Source organism: Leucopleurus acutus (genome assembly GCF_964270905.1).
Source record: "Leucopleurus acutus genome assembly, chromosome: 3".
NCBI lineage: Eukaryota > Metazoa > Chordata > Mammalia > Artiodactyla > Delphinidae > Leucopleurus > Leucopleurus acutus.
The window spans coordinates 70,924,107-70,944,356 of NC_139145.1; the positions used below are offsets into that span (position 1 = coordinate 70,924,107).

General features: G+C 39.5%; 1 protein-coding gene across 2 annotated transcripts in view; it reads right to left on the bottom strand.

Moving 5' to 3' along the window:
* Positions 1–7,421: 7,421 nt before the first annotated feature.
* Positions 7,422–20,250, bottom strand: part of MEGF10 (multiple EGF like domains 10) — a gene marked incomplete at its 3' end in the record, with an annotated part of 209,697 nt that continues 196,868 nt past the window's right edge. Inside the window, exons 20-26 of one of the 2 annotated variants that reach the window (XM_082835227.1) lie at positions 19,684–19,812; positions 17,015–17,251; positions 15,805–15,932; positions 14,317–14,440; positions 10,559–10,603; positions 9,522–9,728; positions 7,422–7,606 (exon numbers count right to left, since the gene is read on the bottom strand). In XM_082835227.1, the coding sequence (XP_082691353.1) occupies positions 7,422–7,606; positions 9,522–9,728; positions 10,559–10,603; positions 14,317–14,440; positions 15,805–15,932; positions 17,015–17,251; positions 19,684–19,812 (1,055 nt within the window). Of the gene's footprint in view, positions 7,607–9,521; positions 9,729–10,558; positions 10,604–14,280; positions 14,441–15,804; positions 15,933–17,014; positions 17,252–19,683; positions 19,813–20,250 lie in introns of both variants that reach the window. The other variant, XM_082835228.1, reaches the window with a different exon arrangement.

A 20,250-nucleotide genomic window follows, 5' to 3' on the forward strand; every position in this document is an offset into this window, starting at 1 on the left:
TAAATGAACTTTGGATATTGTCCACAATCACTGAATTCTTTACCTTAATTTCAGTGCGGCGTCTAAAACTCTATTCTAAACACTTGGGAAGCAATGTCTCAAGTCCCTAATCATGGCTGGACCTTCAGAGAGGACAGTGTTCCTATCTGTTCTCCTAACTGTCCTAATGTACAAGATGCAGCTAAAGGAAAACTAGCCTGTACGGTTAGATAGAAGCCTAGAAAATGGAAAGGCTCAAGCATTATTTCAGCAGTATTTTCGCTGTTTTGTGGAATATTTAGTGGAGGTTATAAGAAATTAATGGATTTCAAGTTCTGCCCTTAGGTATTGCAAGATCACTTGTCTCATAAACTTATCAATCATATGCCAATCATCAATATACCATGGCAGATTGGCCACTCGTTGGCATATATGGATTTTTCTATTGCTTTATCATCAGTAAAGAAGTTCAGGACATCAATATAGGAGAAACAACAACCCACCATAAGCCAATGGCCATGTACACTTTTGCTGATTCCATAATAGGAATTCAGTAAAGGATGATTAGCTGGTGCTTTGGTATTTCCAGCTTATCCTGTGCCAGTCTGTCACATAGGCTCCCTTTCCTCTTCCTGTTGTCACTGTCTCTTCCTGGTCTATGCTAACTGGGTCAGAGATTTCAAACAGAATGGAATGGGGGCTATTCAACAATCTGCTGTCAAGTAGCCATGTTGTCCTAGGAAGAGGGTAGCTGCTGTTGCAGCAGGAGAACTTGTCAGGCAGTCTTTTGCCCTTTCCCACCTTGGCCTCCTTCCCATGTCTGCTCCCACCCTACACTCTCACTATTCAATAGAATTATCTTTCCTTTGTAAACACTCTGTTAATTCTACTTGTACCATTCTAATTATTTTTCTAGCCTTAGAGTTCAGAAATTTCACTAGGATTTGTGTCTCCATATTTTTTTCATTAATTCTCTTTCATTAGCCCAGTAGATCCTTTCATATTTGAAAGAAAGATCTAAGAGTCTGAAAGATTCACAGTATGCAAGGGCATAGATTATGGAACTTTTCTTCTATTATTTCTTTGATTACTACTTCTCCAAGTTTTTTTTTTTTCCTTCTGGATCAGCAGCTGGTTCAAATTGGGTCTCTTGGACGAGTCTTTCCTGGTTCCCTCACCCATATTTACCATTTTTGAAATTTTCTCTTGATCGCATTTTGTCTTCCAAAACATGAATTCAGCCTCTATTAAATTTTAAAATTTTAAATTTTAAATTTTGAAATTGGTAAATCATTCATTTCAGTTTCAGGAAACTCACTCTGGTCCTATAATTATATCCTTTTAAGAGTTTAAACCATTTTAAATCTAGGTTTTCTTCCATTTTCCACAGTAGCTCCATCTCCATAATAGAGGCTTATCATAGTTTTCCAGGTCAGCCTCTTTTCCTTCTGACTGGGCTGCATGTTCCCACGAAGTGGCGTGCGATCTTTCTCTGCCGATTCATGTTGATAGTGTGCTGGTTTTCAACACTTCTGTGGATCTCTCTGGTTCTATCTTGTGTATTGACAGTCAGAGTAGGGATTTTTCCTTCATTGGCAGCTAGTAATCCCTGTTAATATAACTGACAGAAGACCCAGTTCACAAGTCCAAGATGGGATAGGCTGACCTTAGCCCAACATGGATACTATCCCTCCTGAGATGCCATCATTCGGAAACAGTCAGTCTCTCTCACTGCTGCATAATGCAAACTGCAGAGACATTCTTCCCTTACTTTCTGTGTATCCCCCAGGTTAGATGGCTCTCTCCACACTCCCTTCCCCATAGTGCAGCCCCATCAACTCCCAGCCACTCCCATTTACATTTTGCCTTCAACCTGCACCTTCTTTCAAGGACTTGATGTCTCACTGTGTGTGGAACCTCTTCAGGTTGCCAAGGTCAGCCCTTGACTTTTTTGGATGGCTGTATTCTCCAGGATGGGAATATGAGGGCAGGTCACCATTTTCCCACAAACCCACATCCAAAGTTTAAAAATCATTCTCTTGATTACTGTAGCTTTGTAGTATAGTCTGAAGTCTGGGAGCCTGATTCCTCCAGCTCCGTTTTTCTTTCTCAAGATTGCTTTGGCTATTCAGGGTCTTTTGTGTTTCCATACAAATTGTGAAATTGTTTGTTCTAGTTCTGTGAAAAATGCCATTGGTAGTTTGATAGGGATTGCACTGAATCTGTAGATTGCTTTGGGTAGTATAGTCGTTTTCACAATGTTGATTAAAATAGACAGCTAGTGGGAAGCAGCTGCATGGCACAGGGATATCAGCTCGGTGCTTTGAGACCACCTAGAGGGGTGGGATAAGGAGTGTGGGAGGGAGACTCAAGAGGGAAGGGATATGGGGATGTATGTATGCGTATGGCTGATTCACTTTGTTATACAGCAGAGGCTGACACAACACTGTAGAGCAATTATACTCCAATAAAGATGTTAAAAAAATCAGTCTCAAATTCTAGGAAGATAGCATATTACTAGAAGATGAAATTATGTTATTATTGTTTTCCTAAGTTACACCTCTAGAAATAAAATATGTACGGAATTTTTTTGCACTACAAAAATAGATCAGGATATGGTCCCACAAACATGTAGCTTTTATAATATTCATTAAATGCTCACTTCTGATTTACCAGCTTCATCACTTATCTGGTTATTGCAAACTGGCTCACATTAGCTAATTTTTCATAATAATTATGATAATTAACATTTACCAGCTATCCACTATGTATCGGGCACTGATACATAGTAGTGTTTTGTATGTATAAATTTATTGAAATCTCACAAAACCCCTTGAAATAAGTACTATTATTTCCAACATATTACAATATAGAAACCAAGGTCCTGAGAAGTCAAGTAACTTACCAAGGTCACGCAGCTAATAAGATGCTTCATTTCCTTAACGAAATAATAGCTACTTGAGATCATGTCTTCTATTTCTCTGCATCCCCAACTGTGCTTGGCACCCAGGTCCTCAGTAAAATAAACAGTTATTGAGAGAAGCAGCAATGTTTTATTCATATCTGATCCCTAGAACACAGTGTTATAAAGTGAGAGTTTCAAAAAAATTTTTAATTATAAAATGAAGCACTAACAGGCTACTGAGATTTAAAAAGCAAATCCACATAAGATAACCTGAAGTTTTTTACAGAGACCCAACTCTCAGGCACTAACCTGGGTTCCAGGGATCCGGATATGAATAAAATGTTGCCTCTGTCCTTAAAGAACAAGTGATCAGGAGAAAAAACATGTACACAAGCAATTACATATAATAAAATATAATAATTTTTTAAATGTATATATAAAGTGCTATGGGGCCACACATGAAAAAATATTAATTTTTCCAGTAGGAAAAGGTTTTTCTTCTCTTTTATTAACAATAGAATCAAACATAGAAATAAACACCACTTTAAAGTTTTTTATTAGAAAGTTTATTGCATTAATCTATAAACTCAGTTGGTCATATAAATGACAATGTAGGCTAATACTGTTGAAAGTTTAATCATCTTTGGAAAAGAGATATTTTAATACTGAAAGCATTTTTTGTTTGCTACAATCATGAAAATCCTAATGTGTTTTAATTTTTTTCCTTTTAAAAATATATATTGCGATTTGTTCATAACAAAAGGAAGCCTGGACTAAATACTGAACTAGAATAAACAGACCCAGTGTAAGGACACCAGTATTAAGAGGACCCTAAAAGGGCAGCTGGCCATACATCTTTAGTTACTAGACAAGCACCCATCCACACCATGTGATTCACATTTACACATCTAGGTATACGTCCATGACATAAAGTTTTTAAGACCAGCATACCTCTTAAATAGTTAATGTGAATAATTGAGACATGTTATTCAAAGATAGAAAATCCATTATTTTAAAAACATAACCTTAAAACTCACTTTTTTTATGATTTCATTTCATTTTAAGTGGTAAGTGGACTTCTAACATTGACATGAATTCTAACTGGTATTGCAATACTCTTGTGTAACTCTTGCAATATTTATAGTTTAAAAATCCCAATAATTGATAACTACTATTGTGGCTCTTTGGGGTCAACATGATCACATTTTCATAAAGTTGCTTGCATTTCTCACAGCACATAGTTATTGTGCTAATGGATTTGGATGGGACAGGTTACAACTGTCCTATTATAAAATTCTATGTTGGTTTTCCTGAAATCGATGAATAATTTTCCATAGAGATAATGATAAACACATTAAGCTCCCTGTTAACATTACTGCTATAGCATGGGAGAGGAATCTATATCAAACATTGTAAATAGTTATGAAATATTCCTTATCATATAATTAACTACAAATAACATTCTATCTATTAAAGCAAGCACACAAACTATCATTTGGGCCAGTTTTGATGTATCTATATAGAAACACAAATAGTTTATAAATTTTCTGATATATCAACCTCTAGGGAAAGTATAATAGTTTGGCTGACATTCCTACATGAATGGCTTTTGCTGCATGTCGCCAAGCTCATTCACTGCTTTGACCTCTACAGGGTATAGGGAAGAGATTATTTTTAGGATTCCAAATTAATATGGGTTCAAAGGTCATGAGAATAGCTTCACTATGTAAGACGAATAACATCACCATTAAATTAAATTTGATATTTAATCTGGAAAAGTCCAAAAGGTTGTAATTTCAGGGGGAAAAAACTGTCAGGTCTTTTTGTCTTTAATTCTCATTCTGACAAAAGTATTTCTCTCTTTACCGAAGTCTATATGAAAGTATCTAGAAAATTTTGATCTCTCAACTAGACCTCTCCAAATATAACATGTAGTTTTACGACATCCAACATGCTATGTGTGTTCTGTTGTTTGAAAAATCCTGAGTGAACCCTAATAAGTAAGAATTGCCTTAGGTACAAATGTTGTCTCAGGACAGCAGCCATCCTGAGCAAGAGATCTGTCAGAAAGATTGCACAGGGAGGGATGGCAGTGCCCCTTTTGGATCCGCATCTGCTGCCCAGGTTTTCTACTTACATTGCTGTTGCCTTTGGACATGAAGCTTGCTTTCTTTCTTTTTTTTTTTTTTTTAATAGTGGAATGAGAAAAGAAACTGTTTTTTCTTTCTTTTTCTTTTTTTTTTTTTTTTAACTTATCTCCAGGGAGTAATGGGGAAACTCAACTTACCATGGAGCTCTGAAGAGATGAATCTTAAAAAAGAAGGGGAAAGATGTCTTCTTTTTTTCTAACCAAAAAGGACTCTTTGTGGCTACTGACCCACAAGTGTCTCAATTAGATGTCTATCGCCTAGAACAAAGGGCCAACCAGCAGGTAACTGTTGGAATAAATCAATTGTTTCTAAGGTGTGTTCCAGGCGAGTCCCCATTTCCTTGAATTAACTTTGGAGTTCCCTGAAAGAAACAGCCATCAAAGGAGTGAATGTTCTAAGTGTGTTTGTTCTCTCATCCACCTGACCAAACGAACATCACAGGTGCAGGTGTGCGACAGGAAAGCACTGGATATCCCAACTCAGTAGCTGGCGGGTGCAATGCCTTGTGTATACTAATGGCAGAACAGGGGTGCAGTACATATTTGTGACTTGACTCACTGAGGTAGGACACCAAGTAGCATTTCATGTCTTTAAAAGATTGATGACCACTGTTTTCTCTTATGAAGTTGCTTCCTCATTCAGCCTTTCAGCCCTTCAGCTTGCTCAGGGAGGTCAAAGAGAAACTGGTTTTCTTGCATCATGTATCAGCATCCTCTTGAGATAACTATCTTGGAGTGAAAAATGTCATTGCATAAGTATGCCCAGGATGAACATCTCTTCTGGTTTGCCTGTAACAGCCCACATTTAAGCCCACTGCAGGATACTTGTTCATAATGCCCTCACTTACTCTCAGAAGTGTTCCAGTTTGGATGATCCATCATATCACCCTAATGAAGGTCTTTAGTAAGACCAGTCTGTGGTACTTTCTCAGTAACAGTGTCTCCCTGCTCCCTTCCCCTTTGGTTTAACTAAGACTCAGGATCTAAAGGAACCCCACTTCAGAATATTAAAAAGCTTCTCTATTTCCATTATAAGCCATGCACTTGTGGTTACTGTACTATTTTAGTAATGACCAATTTTAATGGATTTGATTTATATATTTTCATCTCCTCTCTCCAAAAGAAACAAGAACAGTGCATTTTTCTCAAGCAAAAACAAAAGTAGCCATAACACAAGAAACAATAAACATATAATATTTTTTCATTAACAATCCAAACACTACAAAACATAGAATATACAATATTCAATGGAAATACAAACTGATGAAAAATGGGGTACATGTCATATTAGCAATGCAAAAGACCAGCTTAAGCATAGTTTCTCTAAATCAACAATTAATAAAAGGAAAGTGCCCTTTTCTCAAATATGCACAAAAATATTTCGGTCACTTCTAGGGAAAAATTAACCAAAACTTTCTGCTAATTCTATATTACAGCCTGTATTACTAATGGTTTACAAAACTTAAGCATCATCTTACACCTAAAATTTACAACTTTTTCCAATCATTATACACTCATTCAATCCAATCTGTCAAAAATAAAATTATTTCATTTCTATATTTATGAAATAATTATTGATATGTTACGGATCTCAAGTGGTGAATGTGTATGATGGGGACAGTAATCAGAATAATGTCATGTATCTAAAGTGGGCCAAGGATCAAATAGAGAGGAGAAGCACTTCTGCCTGGCACATTTGCGTATTGATTCCTGCAATTATTCTAGCATTTCTAAGGTAATTCTAATGGTACATTTCCTCATTCTAAAAGAAGTCTAAAGTTCTCATATTTAAATTTGCTATCCACCTCTACAGTTTATTCAGAGTCTATCCAGTAATGCCACTTGGCAGAATGGTTCCTGCTGGGCTCATATTATCCTTACAATTCCGAGTCCAGCTGAAAGAAGTTAAACAGTAAGAACTCAATAAGATGGCCCTTTTTCTTCTACACGTTGAGTGATTCACACTTTTAGGAAGTATATTTTGTGGTAAACCGCACAATCCTAGGTACAGCTCTATAATGCAAATGAGAAAGAAAACATTTAAATTTTAATTTTTCAAGCAACAATACCAACGTCCACTGCAACCCATGTCACTGAAAGAGTCCTGCACGGTCATGCTTTTAGCCAAGATTTTACAATAAGTCATGCTTCATGAGTGCAGTTCTAAAACTAACAAGAATGGGAAATCACATTGCTATCTCCTTCTGAGCCACCTGTACAAAAAGGACCTACAGTCAGTTACCCTCAGTTTTGAGCTTTCTGGTTCATGTCCAACAATTGCCTACTGAGCAGATTAACATTCACACAGGGTGGCAAACTCGAGGATGGAGAAGAACCGAACTGTAGTTCTGGAAAGGGTTCCAGCGGCTACCCAGTGGTCCTTTGGTGTCATTCACTGTTGCTGTTGCTGCTGCTGCCGCCGCCATCCTCTTGCTTGGGGGAGGATGAACTGTCTCGGACTGGCAGCAGGTCATAATGGCAAGGGATGTGACTGTTCTTTGGGAGGTCATATGGATCCTGGGTGAGATGCCCATTATTGCTGAATATTCCTTGGACAACACTCACTGTAGGTTCTGTGACAACCAGGGACACATTAACTGATCAGCAATGGAAATTAAAAAAAAAAAATAGAATATGGCATTCCTTGCAAATATCAAACACACCAGAGGAGCTTTTATAAAAATATAAGAAGGGACTTCCCTGGTGGCGCAGTGGTTAAGACTCCGCCTGCCAATGCAGGGGACACGGGTTCAAGCCCTGGTCCAGGAAGATCCCACATGCTGCAGAGCAACTAAGCCCATGTACCACAACTACTGAGCCTGTGCTCTAGAGCCCACGAGCCACAACTACTGAGCCTGCATGCCACAATTACTGAAGCCCGCGCACCTAGAGCCCATGCTCCTCAACAAAAGAAGCCACTGCAATGAGAAGCCCGCGCACCACAACGAAGAGTAGCCCCTGCTCGCCACAACTAGAGAAAGCCTGTGTGCAGCAACGAAGACCCAACGCAACCAATAAATTAATAAATTAATTAATTAATTTTTAAAAATATATAAGAAAATATTATTTTTTAAAACAAATGATCCTTTTATAATCACATAGAGGTGGCTACTCTGTGGTTGGTAGACCCACTGACGCTCACAAACGATGCTCAGAACAAAGGGTGACTATATGGTTGGGATGAAGACATCAAGGGAATATACAGAAACCCTGGACATGAATCACTGTCTGCAAAAACCTGGAGATAATCTAGTCCAAACCCCTTCCTCTACAGGTAAAACAACGAGGTCCTCTGGGGGTCACTTGATTCATGGAAACACATAACAAGTGCACAGTTTTAGAACTCAGGACTCAGGCTCTCAGTTGAGTTCCCATCTCACAGTGGTGGGCTTAGGGGACAGTTCAAAAGGGAACTGTTACTGACTTCTTAGAAATAAATGTAGTTCATTATGGCTTCCATTTCAAAAAGTTGTCTTAATACTTTAAAAAGAATTACGTATCTTTCCATGACACGTCTATGGCCTAAAATGAATGACAAATGACTAGAATTAAATAAGTCACTTCATTTACAAGTACAGTTGACCCTTGAACAATGCAAGGTTGGGGTGCTCCACACCCTCCCCCCAACACGCTGCAGCTGAAAATCCACACGTAACTTCACAATTGGCCCTCCTATTCATGGTCTCACAACCTTGGATTGAACCAACTGCAGATCACATAGAACTGTAGCATTTACTATTGAAAAAAATCCGTGTATAAGTGGACCCGTGCAGTTCCAACCCATGTTGCTCAAGGGTCAACTGTAGTAGAGAATTTTTTTCAGGCTTAAATCATAAACATTGAGAAAGATATGGAGAAAGAAAAATGAAAATATAAAGCTCTACTATCTAGCCCAGGATAGCTCTGCCCAGGATAGCTCTGGTATGTTTTAACTTTCCTCAAATGGCATTTGCAAGGGGCAATCAAAATAACTCTAACACTAACTGAATTCTTATCAATTTGTATCAGATTCACATCAGAGAGTATTATTAATCTAATAGACAAATTTAAAAGTAAAATGTTCCAATCCTGCTAAAAGCATTAAATTAATATAATGAATGCAATCAGGAAATGGAAACATCTGTTTAATCCACTTGAACCATTTGTTTTGGCTAACTTGACATATTAGCTAATATGGTACATATGTTATTCCACATGCGTGCTAAAATATTCACTATGGTTACAAAACAAAAGATGGATGACCGGGTGGGAGGTAAAAAAAAACAAAACAAAACTTACTTTGAATTTTCTAAATGGTATTTTCCCTGAAAAGTTCATTTGACACCAACTAATATGAACACCGTAAACACAGGTTAACATTTAAAATACAGACCATTATTTTCAATACAGTGTATATGGACTGCAACAATTGTATTCTCAAGGACTTTAAAATTGTTTGAAAAGAATATTCCCACTCACTAGGTTCTTTCTTTGGTTAGGAAAGCTTACCAATTTCATAGACATTCTTGTTGGCTGAAGTTGAGTTATTGATCTCTGCATATGGGGAATCTCTCCGCGCCGGTGACTTCATCTCCACATAACCACACTCTGAGTGTTTGGGAATAAGGACGGGTGGGTCTTTAATAGTGGCATATGGGTTTTCAGAACTGCTTAGGGAGCAGTTACTTGAATTATATTCAGAATGCTTTCCCAGGTCTGTGAAGAGAGATGGGGTGGGGGGAAGAAAATGCTATTTCATGGGCAACATCATTTATTTTCTTGGCGAATACTGACTTGGGCACATTACTTATTTTTCTTCATAGTTACCTATAATTTTTAACAATGAAAATAATGGCATCCATTTTTTACGTATTTTGGAGAGAATCTTCTATAAAATTACCCATCCACAAAGTAATTTTGGCTCCTCTCTAAGGTGAGGACCAATGTAAACATCATGGATTTGATTTCATTTTTATTATCACACTCAAATAAAATTAATTCCACTCTATTTTACTAATAGTCTCTGAATCCTCAAAGCCTTCAGTCAAGACCCCATCTGTTGCTGACCCCAGGGTCATAAGAAGATACTATTATCATGGTAAGGAAGGCAACTATGCTGTGAGGCTTCTTTGTAAAACCTCAGGTCTGGGCACCTGAAGTTACTACTCAAATTCCTTCCAAAAAGCAGGCTTCAGTGAACGTGTAACCAAGCTGATCTCTTCCTCTTTTCCCTGCTATTTCCATTTTCATATTTCTCTCTCCCCACAAGCTATATTTCTTTGAAAGGAATTATGAGTGTTTTCCCAGCAAATCAAAGGCTTGGTTCTCCAAGACTGCTGCTCTAACAAGATCCACCTATGTTCACTCTCTTGCTGGCAGTCAAACGTGCTCATGTCTTTGCTGGAGTAATTAAACACCCTAACAATGCTACATTTTCCCTACAGTGCCGCTTTCGCTGGTTTAACAAATTATTTCTGTCTCTGAGTTAAAAAATTTTTTTAATTGTGTTCTGATAAATGTATTTCTTCCTCAAATTTATACTATACCTTTCAAGGATTTTCCCATATAACTTCTGTCAAGTCCAAAAGCACCTGTAACAAAGGAAGAAAAAAATATCCAGTGTGGACTGAAAGAAAGAGAAAACTCATCTAATATTCTCAGGTCCTTGGAGAAGATGGTTTGGGTACCCACTGTCTCCCCACTGCAGGAAATAGCCAAGGATGCTGCTTTCCAAACCTCGACACCAGATCACTTGCGCCAGATGTTTCAGTACTTAAGAGTTTAAAAAAATGTTATATAGCATTCTGAGCATTCTCCTGCTCGTTTCAGTGACTTTGGGAAAGGCTGGTCAATATGGGGCAGAAACTGAGGCACAGATGGATCAGTAGACTTGATTCAAGGGCTAGAACTGAGACAAAGGACTGGGATCTCATCACTTGTTAGCTACGTGACTTTACACAAGATGTTCAACTCGCTGAGCCTCAATTTTCTTAACTCTAAAATGGGGAAAACACAACCCACCTTCTAAGTCTTACAGGGTTGTCGTGAACATGAAGTGAAATAGACCACAGGGAAAGGCATTGCAAATTCTGAAGCGCCATATAAATGAATGGTGCTTCAGTTACTGTAACACTTTTTTTTAAAGTTTATTTTATTGAAGTACAGTTGATTTAAAATGTGTCAGTTCCTGAGCTACAGCAAAGTGATTCAGTTATATATATATATATATATATATTCTTTTTCATATTCAATTATGGTTTATTACAAGATATTGAATATAGTTCCCTGTGCTATACAGCAGGACCTTGTTGTTTTTCTATTCTATATATGTAATAGTTTGTCACACATTGTTGCTAGGAAAAGTTAGCAGTTTCTATGATTCCACTGGGAAAGGACAACTGGAAGTTTCACACTTGAACTTTCCTGGACTCTGCCTCATGTCTGTTCCCTCGCTGATTTTAATCTGTACCTTTTTGCTGTGATAAACTGTAACCATGAGAATAACAGCTCTTAGTGAGTTCTGTCCTCCTAGCAAATTATTGATCCTGTGGGTGGTCTTGAGGACACCTGAACTTGTAGTTGGTATCAGAAGTAAGGGTGGTCTTAGAGATTCTGGACTTTTTAAAGGGACCCGGTGAAGATAGGCAGCCTATGGCCTGACAGCAGCCTAATCAAAGAACTCTGTGTTATTCTTTGCCTAATTCCCTTGGCCATCTCCAAACTGTGGCAAAGTCTTGTTAAATGTCTGTCTTGATCTTAGCTGTACAATGGCTAGCCTTCCCCAAGGGGTTAAAGAGAGGAGCAACATGGGGTGGATAGTAAATCAGGGAACAAGAGTGGGGTTATGAGACCAGCCACTCATGGCAGATTCCGTCTTCTCTGCCCTGGAAGATCAGGGTGCACTTTTAACAAGGAAGCAGGTGGGCTTCCTCATAAACTCCTGTCTGTCCCAATCCCTGAACAGGCACTTTCAAATGCTCCAGTTAATCTACTTCATACAATGAGCCAGAACATGATCCTTATTTCTATTTTACAAACAAACAAATCAGTCTTGAGAGGATGACTGGCACAGTGTCATATCACAGAACGAGGAATTGATCTCACAGCTTTTGTGTCAAGTTCAGGGCTCTTTCAGACAGCATCACAACTTTCCCATCATTTAAAACTACTACACACTTCATTATCCACAATGTGCCTTATTCTGTTCTTTGTAAGAAAAGACTTTTTCTATGCAACAACTTTACAGGGATATTAAATGCAGAATTACTTTTGGATGGGAACAAGCCAAGGAGATCCAGAATTTCCAATGAAGATTTTATGTTACTAATAATCAGTCCCTTGGGTCTCACTGAGACAGAAAGCGGGGAAATTTATATGTGACAATTACAGTGACTGTGTGTTGTGTTCTGGAATCAGGACAAACTCCATGAAGTGGAGATAGAATGAGAGAACTTTTCCCTCATTAGTGCTGGGTGGTACTTTACTATTATCAATTCACGTACATCTTTGAGCTAGATTATTAACCTCCCTAAAGTTAAGTGATTTCACCAGTAAGTATAATGTGAATCTGGTATATAAGTAATTTTACTCTAAGTATGTAGAAATACACATCCTAGTGATAATGTTGGTTATCAATTGAAGAATGCAGATAAAAGTTAAGAATTTGTACTCATTTGCTACTTAAACATTTCCATTTCCATAGTAAGAGGGGATTCCAGAGCCCACAGGGGTTGGTTCCTCCATGTGGCTCAGGTGAATTGACATCTACAGTATTCACAGAAGGATCGAAGTGAGGGGAGGCAGAAGACCAACTGTGAGACCCAATTTTACCCCCTTCCTTCTATGAAATCTTGGACAAGAGAGTTAACCTCTTTGCTTATTCCTCTATAAAACAAGATTTGTGGAAGGGCCCACACAGTAGGGGGTGCCAGATTTAGTAAATAAAAACACAGGAGGTCCAGTTAAATTTGAATTTTAGAGAAACAACAAATAATTATTCATATAAGTTTGCCTCGTGCAATATTTGGGATATATTTATACAAAAATTATTTGTTTCTTATCTGAAATTCCAATTTAATGGGACTTCCTGGCAACCTTACCACCAAATAAATACATATGAAAGGGTTTGCTGCCCCTAAGACACTGCACACATGCTACTTACTATATCATTCCTCTCCTCCCTGAAAATAAGGGGCTGCACCACATGCTCAATGGGGTATCAGAGCAGTGCCTTAAGTGTGGTCCAGGAATCCCCAGCTCCTTTGCAGGAGGACCCCGAGATTAAATGCTGTGTTCTCATCATAATATAACACTATTTGTCCTTTCCACTCTCATTCTCTCTCAGGTGTATGTTGGAGTTTTCCAGGAGCCACACCAAGTGTAAGATCACTACTGATCAAACACAGAAGCAGATATGAAAATCTAGCTGTCCTCTGTTAAGCCAGATGGTAAAGAGATGTATGAAAGTGTTAAACAGTGCCACTCTTCTCACGAATTTTTTTTGTTTCATTTTGGAAAATGTAGTTATTTTTCATAAAAATGCATTTCATGTTATCATGAAATGAGATGTTATTATAAATTAATAACTAGCTCTTTAAGATGTTCTCAGATTTTATTTGTAATATGGTAAATATCAGCAGATATAACCCATGTCAGCAGGGGTTCTTTGGGCTCCTCGATTACTTTTAAGGGTGTATGAAAGGGTCCCGATTCCCAGACGTTTGAGAACCACTGACTTACTATTTTCAGAACCACTGACTTACTATTAGATATCTAATTGATATCTCTATTTCCTCACCTAAAAGAGGAAGGGCCTCTAGTGAGGGTGCCTCAGATTAACAGAGAGCAAAGAGAAGCACACACCCTGGAACCAAGCTGACTAGGTTCAAATCCCAGCTCCACCATTTAATAGGCTTTGAGAACCTAGACAAGTTACTTAACCTCTTTATGACTGAGTTTCGCAACTGTAACAGGGAGATGATGATGATAATAATGGTACCTATAACAGTACTTGTGAGAATTAGGTGAGTTAATACATGGAGAGGTGGGATGTAAGCTACGAGCAGGCAGAGATCCTTGTCTCTTTTTATCAATTCCTGGCTCACAGTAAGAACTCAATAAATGTTGAATAAATAAAGCCCTTAGGACAGTAAAAGCCCCATACAGGGATTAGGTATAATCCTATGACTTTGTTTTTCCATGCATGTTTTCAATAGATCGCTTTGGCACTGTCATGAATCTGTGACTGTTTGTGGTGACTAAAAGACAAAGATGCTTGTGAAGGTGGGGAAGTGGGGGGACTTGCCAAGCTCGTTGAGGTAGCCGCCGTGTTTCCAGTCCGCAGGCAGCGTGCCTGTGTAGTCCACCACAGGGCCCCTCTTCCCAGGATTCACATTTTTCAGGTTCACAAACAGCTGATTGTTTTTTGACTGTTAAAAATATAAACAACAAAAGATTTAAAGAGAAAATACAATATGGCACAGTGAAGTGTTACCCATCTGGGGAAAGTAAGTCCGTGGCATGTATCAAGGACCAGTCCTTACATGGGGATGCACCAGGAGGCCAAGGTGACCGCTTCCGACCTGGCAGGACTTAGAGGCAGCAGGAGTATGTGTCCCTCGGCCCCAACCATTCCCTCCACTGCCGCAACTCCTCCATTTCCTGCTGTCGCTCTGTGCCAGTTAGACCTTACTTGGCTTTACATACATGGAACTTTGAACTGAAAAAACCAAATTCTTGGTCTGAGCTTTCCCATCAAACACTGTATGATCTTGTACGAGTCACTCTTAGCAGTTTTCTTAGCCATAAGCATGAGGATAAGATGATCTACTTTGCTCCCTCCCTGAATGGGAATAAGAACAAATGGTATGATAAATATCAAAATCTCTGGAGAATATGAAGTGCTATTTAACTATGAGGCACTATAATTAAAATCCAGCTGCATTAATTTAATTGCAACTGAATTAATTTAATTAGCTTGGTTTTCTTCTAACAGAGAGCTGGAATTAGACAACGGAGACTGGAAATATAATTCAGGTGCAGTTTGGAAGAGAGAAATGTTTGGGATTTCAGAGCACTGTGGAAGAGACCTGGGGGTGAACTGGGTGGTACCAGAGGAGCCACTCTGGGGCCTCCAACCTCTATTGGCATCTGTAAAATGGGATAATGACTCTTGATTCATAGGATTGGTGTGAAGATTAAATCATTCTAATCGTTTTACAAATAGAAATTTGTAAAATGATTAGAATTGCTTGTCACATAGTATTAGGTTGTTTCTATTTGATAATTTTTGACCCACAAAAATTCAATTTCATGTGGTTCAAGTGAAATAAATGCATATTATTGTTGTTGTCATTACTCAAGTACTGGTGGCCAGGAAAGGGCACTAGAAGACAGGTGGTCACAAAAGTCAAACTTGGCAATTTTACCCAGGCCTGAGTCCGCTATAGGTTTGGTCTGAGACATTACTTTAGAACTTCATGCAATGTTAGAAACATTTTTCCAAAGAAGTGCAACGAAAACAGTACAAGTTGTAGAGACAGCGAGATGGCTCACCTCGTGGCAGCCTCACTCACAAGCGATGTTTGGAAGTGACTTAAATTCCCCATTACTTAGGGGTTTTTGTCAGTAAACCTGAGATCCTAATACACACCCATGGGATTGTTTAGAGGAATAAATGAGATAATAGACGTATGTACGTAGAACGGCAGCTGGCAAACAGTAGCCCTCATACACGCTTGTTCGTTCCTCTCTCCCCTGCCCACCCTCACTGGCTTAGACCATTTCCTCTCACCTTTGCGATGGTCATCCTGTCCCTGTTGTTGACATGAGGGGATGTGGCACACTGGGTGAGTGTGTGGTAACTGGGATTGGTGAAGTAATGGCTGTTAGCATTTCCACCATTGCTGTGAGGAAGGGTTTCTGCCAGAAGAGAAGGAAATGGTTAAGATGGCAGGCTCCCTACATGCCCGTGGGAAAGAGGGAAGCAAAATAACAAGAACAAATGTTTGGACTGCTTCCATATCACAGGCGGGACAGAATCCCCTCCTGCCCTGCATACGCAGCAAAGCCTCTGGAGGCAGCAGGCATCTGCCTTCCTACCTGCCTCCTGGAAAAGTGTGAAAGTATCCACCAACAACTGCTCTTTGCTTTGGAGCTTGTAGAAGCTGGAAAGGCATCACTTTGAAGCTACTTCTGCTGTAACTTTCCTCTTTTTAAACACTCGAATTCTTGACACAATATCCCGCACTAGAAGTGCACTACTAAGTAAATCAGCTACTTTATGGATTCCCCCGGAATCACTTTATTTATAAACATGTAACCCACCTGAAATCCTTCAGTGATTGCCCCCAAATTAATAAGTACCTTAAGTTTCCAAATTCTTCACTTATGTGGTTACTTCTTCTCAGGATTGAGCGTGTCACTTAAAAATTTACTTTTTATGGGGTCTCGTGACAGAAAGGAAGATTCAAAAGAGTTTTCTTAAAGAACAGCCTTGGTTCTTGCTTATCCCTCCAAACTGTTTCTTATATAACTTGGTTGTTGTGCAGCTAATGATTCCCATGTGCCCCAGGACAGGCTGGAAGGCACCTTGGAAGAATGCAAGGCCAGAGACAGAAGACCGGGTATTCATCCCTGATCCGCTCCATGACCTTGATAAAATTATGGCCACCTCCTCCTCTCCCCACCCTGTCCCCCACATATGACATCAGCTTGGGACTGGGTGCCCACCAAAGCTCCTTCCGGGTTGAAATTCCCAACACTTAAAGCAACCATATAATGAATCCAATTTTAAATCCCTCACAGAAGACAACAGTGATGATTTTACCACTGTTGTCACATAAAACGCATTTCTAACAATGCATCTTCTCCAAACATAAAATTTTCTCAAGGCTGATTGACAATAACAACAGGCAGCACAGCCAAAAATGCTCAGTTTCAAAGAACCAGGATGAAGCCTCATTTTTCAAGGAATAAAATGCCTCTAGTGAGTCCAGTCTCACCTGAAATGGCATAGTCTGCATTCATGACCCTCATAGCGGGGGTGTAGGTGACTGCTGGCATGCTCGATTCCTTCCCCTTCTGCTTGTGTCTATAAATAATGAACAACGCCAGGAGGAACAGAACAACTAGGACAAGAATGATGATGCCCGCAATGGCCCCGATCTGGTAGGAATCAGTGGGAAGAGCTGTACTGGTTCTGCTTAAGCTGTTCAGATTTCCAACTATTATAACACCAGCTAGAAAAGGAGAAAAAGAGATGTGAGTAAGGATGACAATGTGCCGGATACATATTTGGTCTCTATTTACAAAACTCTCCCACTGTGCTAATGCCTGGATATTTTCAGTTCATGAAATGTCAATTTAGAAACTTTTGGAAACAGAGAAGGAAGGAAAAACAAACATTCCTCATGTTCAGATGTTGTTGGCTTGTCTGTGCCCAGAAGAGGGCATATCTAAGCCTCAAAAAAGAGACAGGATTTCCTGAACCCAAAGACTTAACAGTAGGGTTTGAGAGCTTCTCACAGATTTCCAACTAAATGCTTAGATCAGCCCAGAAGAGGGCTTCTCTAAGCCTCAAAAAAGAGACAGGATTTCCTGAACCCAAAGACTTAACAGTAGGGTTTGAGAGCTTCTCACAGATTTCCAACCAAACGCTTAGATCAGCAGTTACTTGGGGGTAATAATTTATCTAATTTTTATTGTTCTTTATTTATTATCCAGCATTAAGCTTATGAATGGCTAACTCAAGTGCCTAACTTTATGTCTATCCTTAGCATTTCTAAGAGGAAAGTAATTTTCCTTCCAGTCAAGAATAAGTTCATTAGAAATCTAGCCCAGGGCTTCCCAAGGTGGTGCAGTGGTTGAGAGTCCGCCTGCCGATGCAGGGGACACGGGTTCGTGCCCCAGTCCGGGAAGATCCCGCATGCCGCGGAGTGGCTGGGCCCGTGAGCCATGGCTGCTGAGCCTGCGCGTCCGGAGCCTGTGCTCCTCAACGGGAGAGGCCACAACAGTGAGAGGCCCGCGTACCGCAAAAAAAAAAAAAAAAAAAAAAAAAAAATCTAGCCCAAGATCAAGATCTGTCTTGTCCTAATTTCAATGAGCCTTTTACCACAGAAGATATGTTCTATGAGGTATTTTCTATGACAGAAAGGTCTGTCCCAATAATACCTGGTAACATCACCCTAAAACCTTACTCATTAAAATTCAAAATTTCATTTTACATAGTTCTTCCTTGAGTTCCATCAAGTGAAGGCACAAGTGGGGCTGACAATCAAGAAACCTGGCATCTAAAGAAATGGATCCATACATTCTGAACTTCCCCTTAAGCTCTTAGGCTGCAGTTTCATCATCTGTAAAAGAGGAAATAATGAATACATCCTTCATGGCCTCCGTGAAGGTACTTCCAGCTCAAATGTCCCTATGACTTTATGATTCTAGATGCTAGACCTTATAAGACAGCCTGCCCCAAAAGGCAGGCACCAAGGCCAGTGGAGTGTGATTACAATGTATTTGTAACAACAGTGTTATTGTGGAATATGACATTGTATTGTTATGATGGTCAAATACAAATCATGAGCATGTCAAAGTTATTTCACGAAAGAAAGTTAAATAGGAATACCCACACAGTTTACTGTTTAAGATGACTTCACTTACATCACTATATGAATTTTCTGAAGCCTTTACAGCCCATGTGTTTATGACATAGAGAAAGCACCACATGCGCTAGGAGCTCTCTGAAGGCCATGCTTCAGAACCATCTTTCTCAAGGGAGCCATCCACCCCAGAATCAGAACTGCCCAAGTAGGACTGACTATGTCTATTGCAGGTAGTCCCGGGTGACTGTGATACACACCCTAGTTAAAAACCACAGGCACAAGTTTCTTGAAAGGCTACACATGCACATACCATATGACCCAATCCTTCTATTCCTATGAACTTACCCAAGAGAAATGAAAGCCTATGTCCCCAAAGACTTGACACACTACTGTTCACAACAGCTTTACCTGCAGTAGCCAAAAACTGGAAACAATCCAAATGTCCATCACAGGTGAATGAATGGGTCAACAAATTACAGTATATCCACGCAATAGAATACTACTCAGCAATAAAAAGAATTGAAGTATTGATACATACAGCAACATGTTTCAAAACTAATTATGCCAAATAAACAAAATCAGACAAAAAAGAGTACAGTATGGTTCCACGTATATGAAATTCTAGGAAATGCAAACTAATCTATAGTGACAGAAAGTAGATCAGTGATTGCCTGGGACCTAGTGGTGGCAGGGAGGGAACTTTGGGGGGTTGATGGATGTATTCATTATTTTTATTGTGGTGATAGTTTCATGGGTGTATACATACATCAGATTTTATCAAGTTGTATACTTTGTGTTGTACATATGTGTTTTTTATATATGTGTGTGTGTGTATACATATATACAGTATAATTATATATATATATATGTGTTGCTTTTTATAGGTTAATTATATTTCAATAAAGCTGAAAAAAATTGTAGGCACAGTGGAAAACTCATGAGCTTTGGAATCAGACAAACCTGGTATCAAAACACTAACATATTCTAGATATATGTAAACTTGGGCAAATCACTCAACTTCTTTCAGCTTTAGGGTCCTCATCTGAGTAAGTATCCTTTACTAGCATCCTTACCTTGATCACATCGTGCCCCCTTCCATCCTGGGCTGCAGTAACAGGTCCCGGTGATGTGGTCACAGGTGGAGTTGTTCAGACAGTCACATATCTGGCGACAGCCATAGCCATATGTTCCTGCAGGGCACTCTGAGAAGAAGATGAGAGTCCAATGTAGCTCTCCAGCCTTGGGAACCTGGGGCAAGGGTCTTACTGTATGATCTGGTGTGCCTGGAGGCCAGCCCTTCCAGGGGATCCCTGTCCAAGGAGACTTGTACCACCTAGGGTGTCCTAGAGCTGGGTGGTGTGCCGAGTCATGCTGGGACTCACAGGCCAGGCAGCACAGGGCCGGAGACTGAGGTCCTCGTCACGGCTCTCGGCACTTTCAGGTTCTATTGTATGTACCCACCTCCCTGATGGAGGTTTGCAGAGTGTCTGTGGAACCCCAATGGAGCTGATGAAGATCATCACTAAGGGCAATCTGAGATGACTCCACCAGGCAAAACTATGGGATAGAAGGGGACTACACTGAAAAGTGTAAACTAGAGATGCTTCTTTGAGAACATGTACATTTTAACTGTAGGTTTA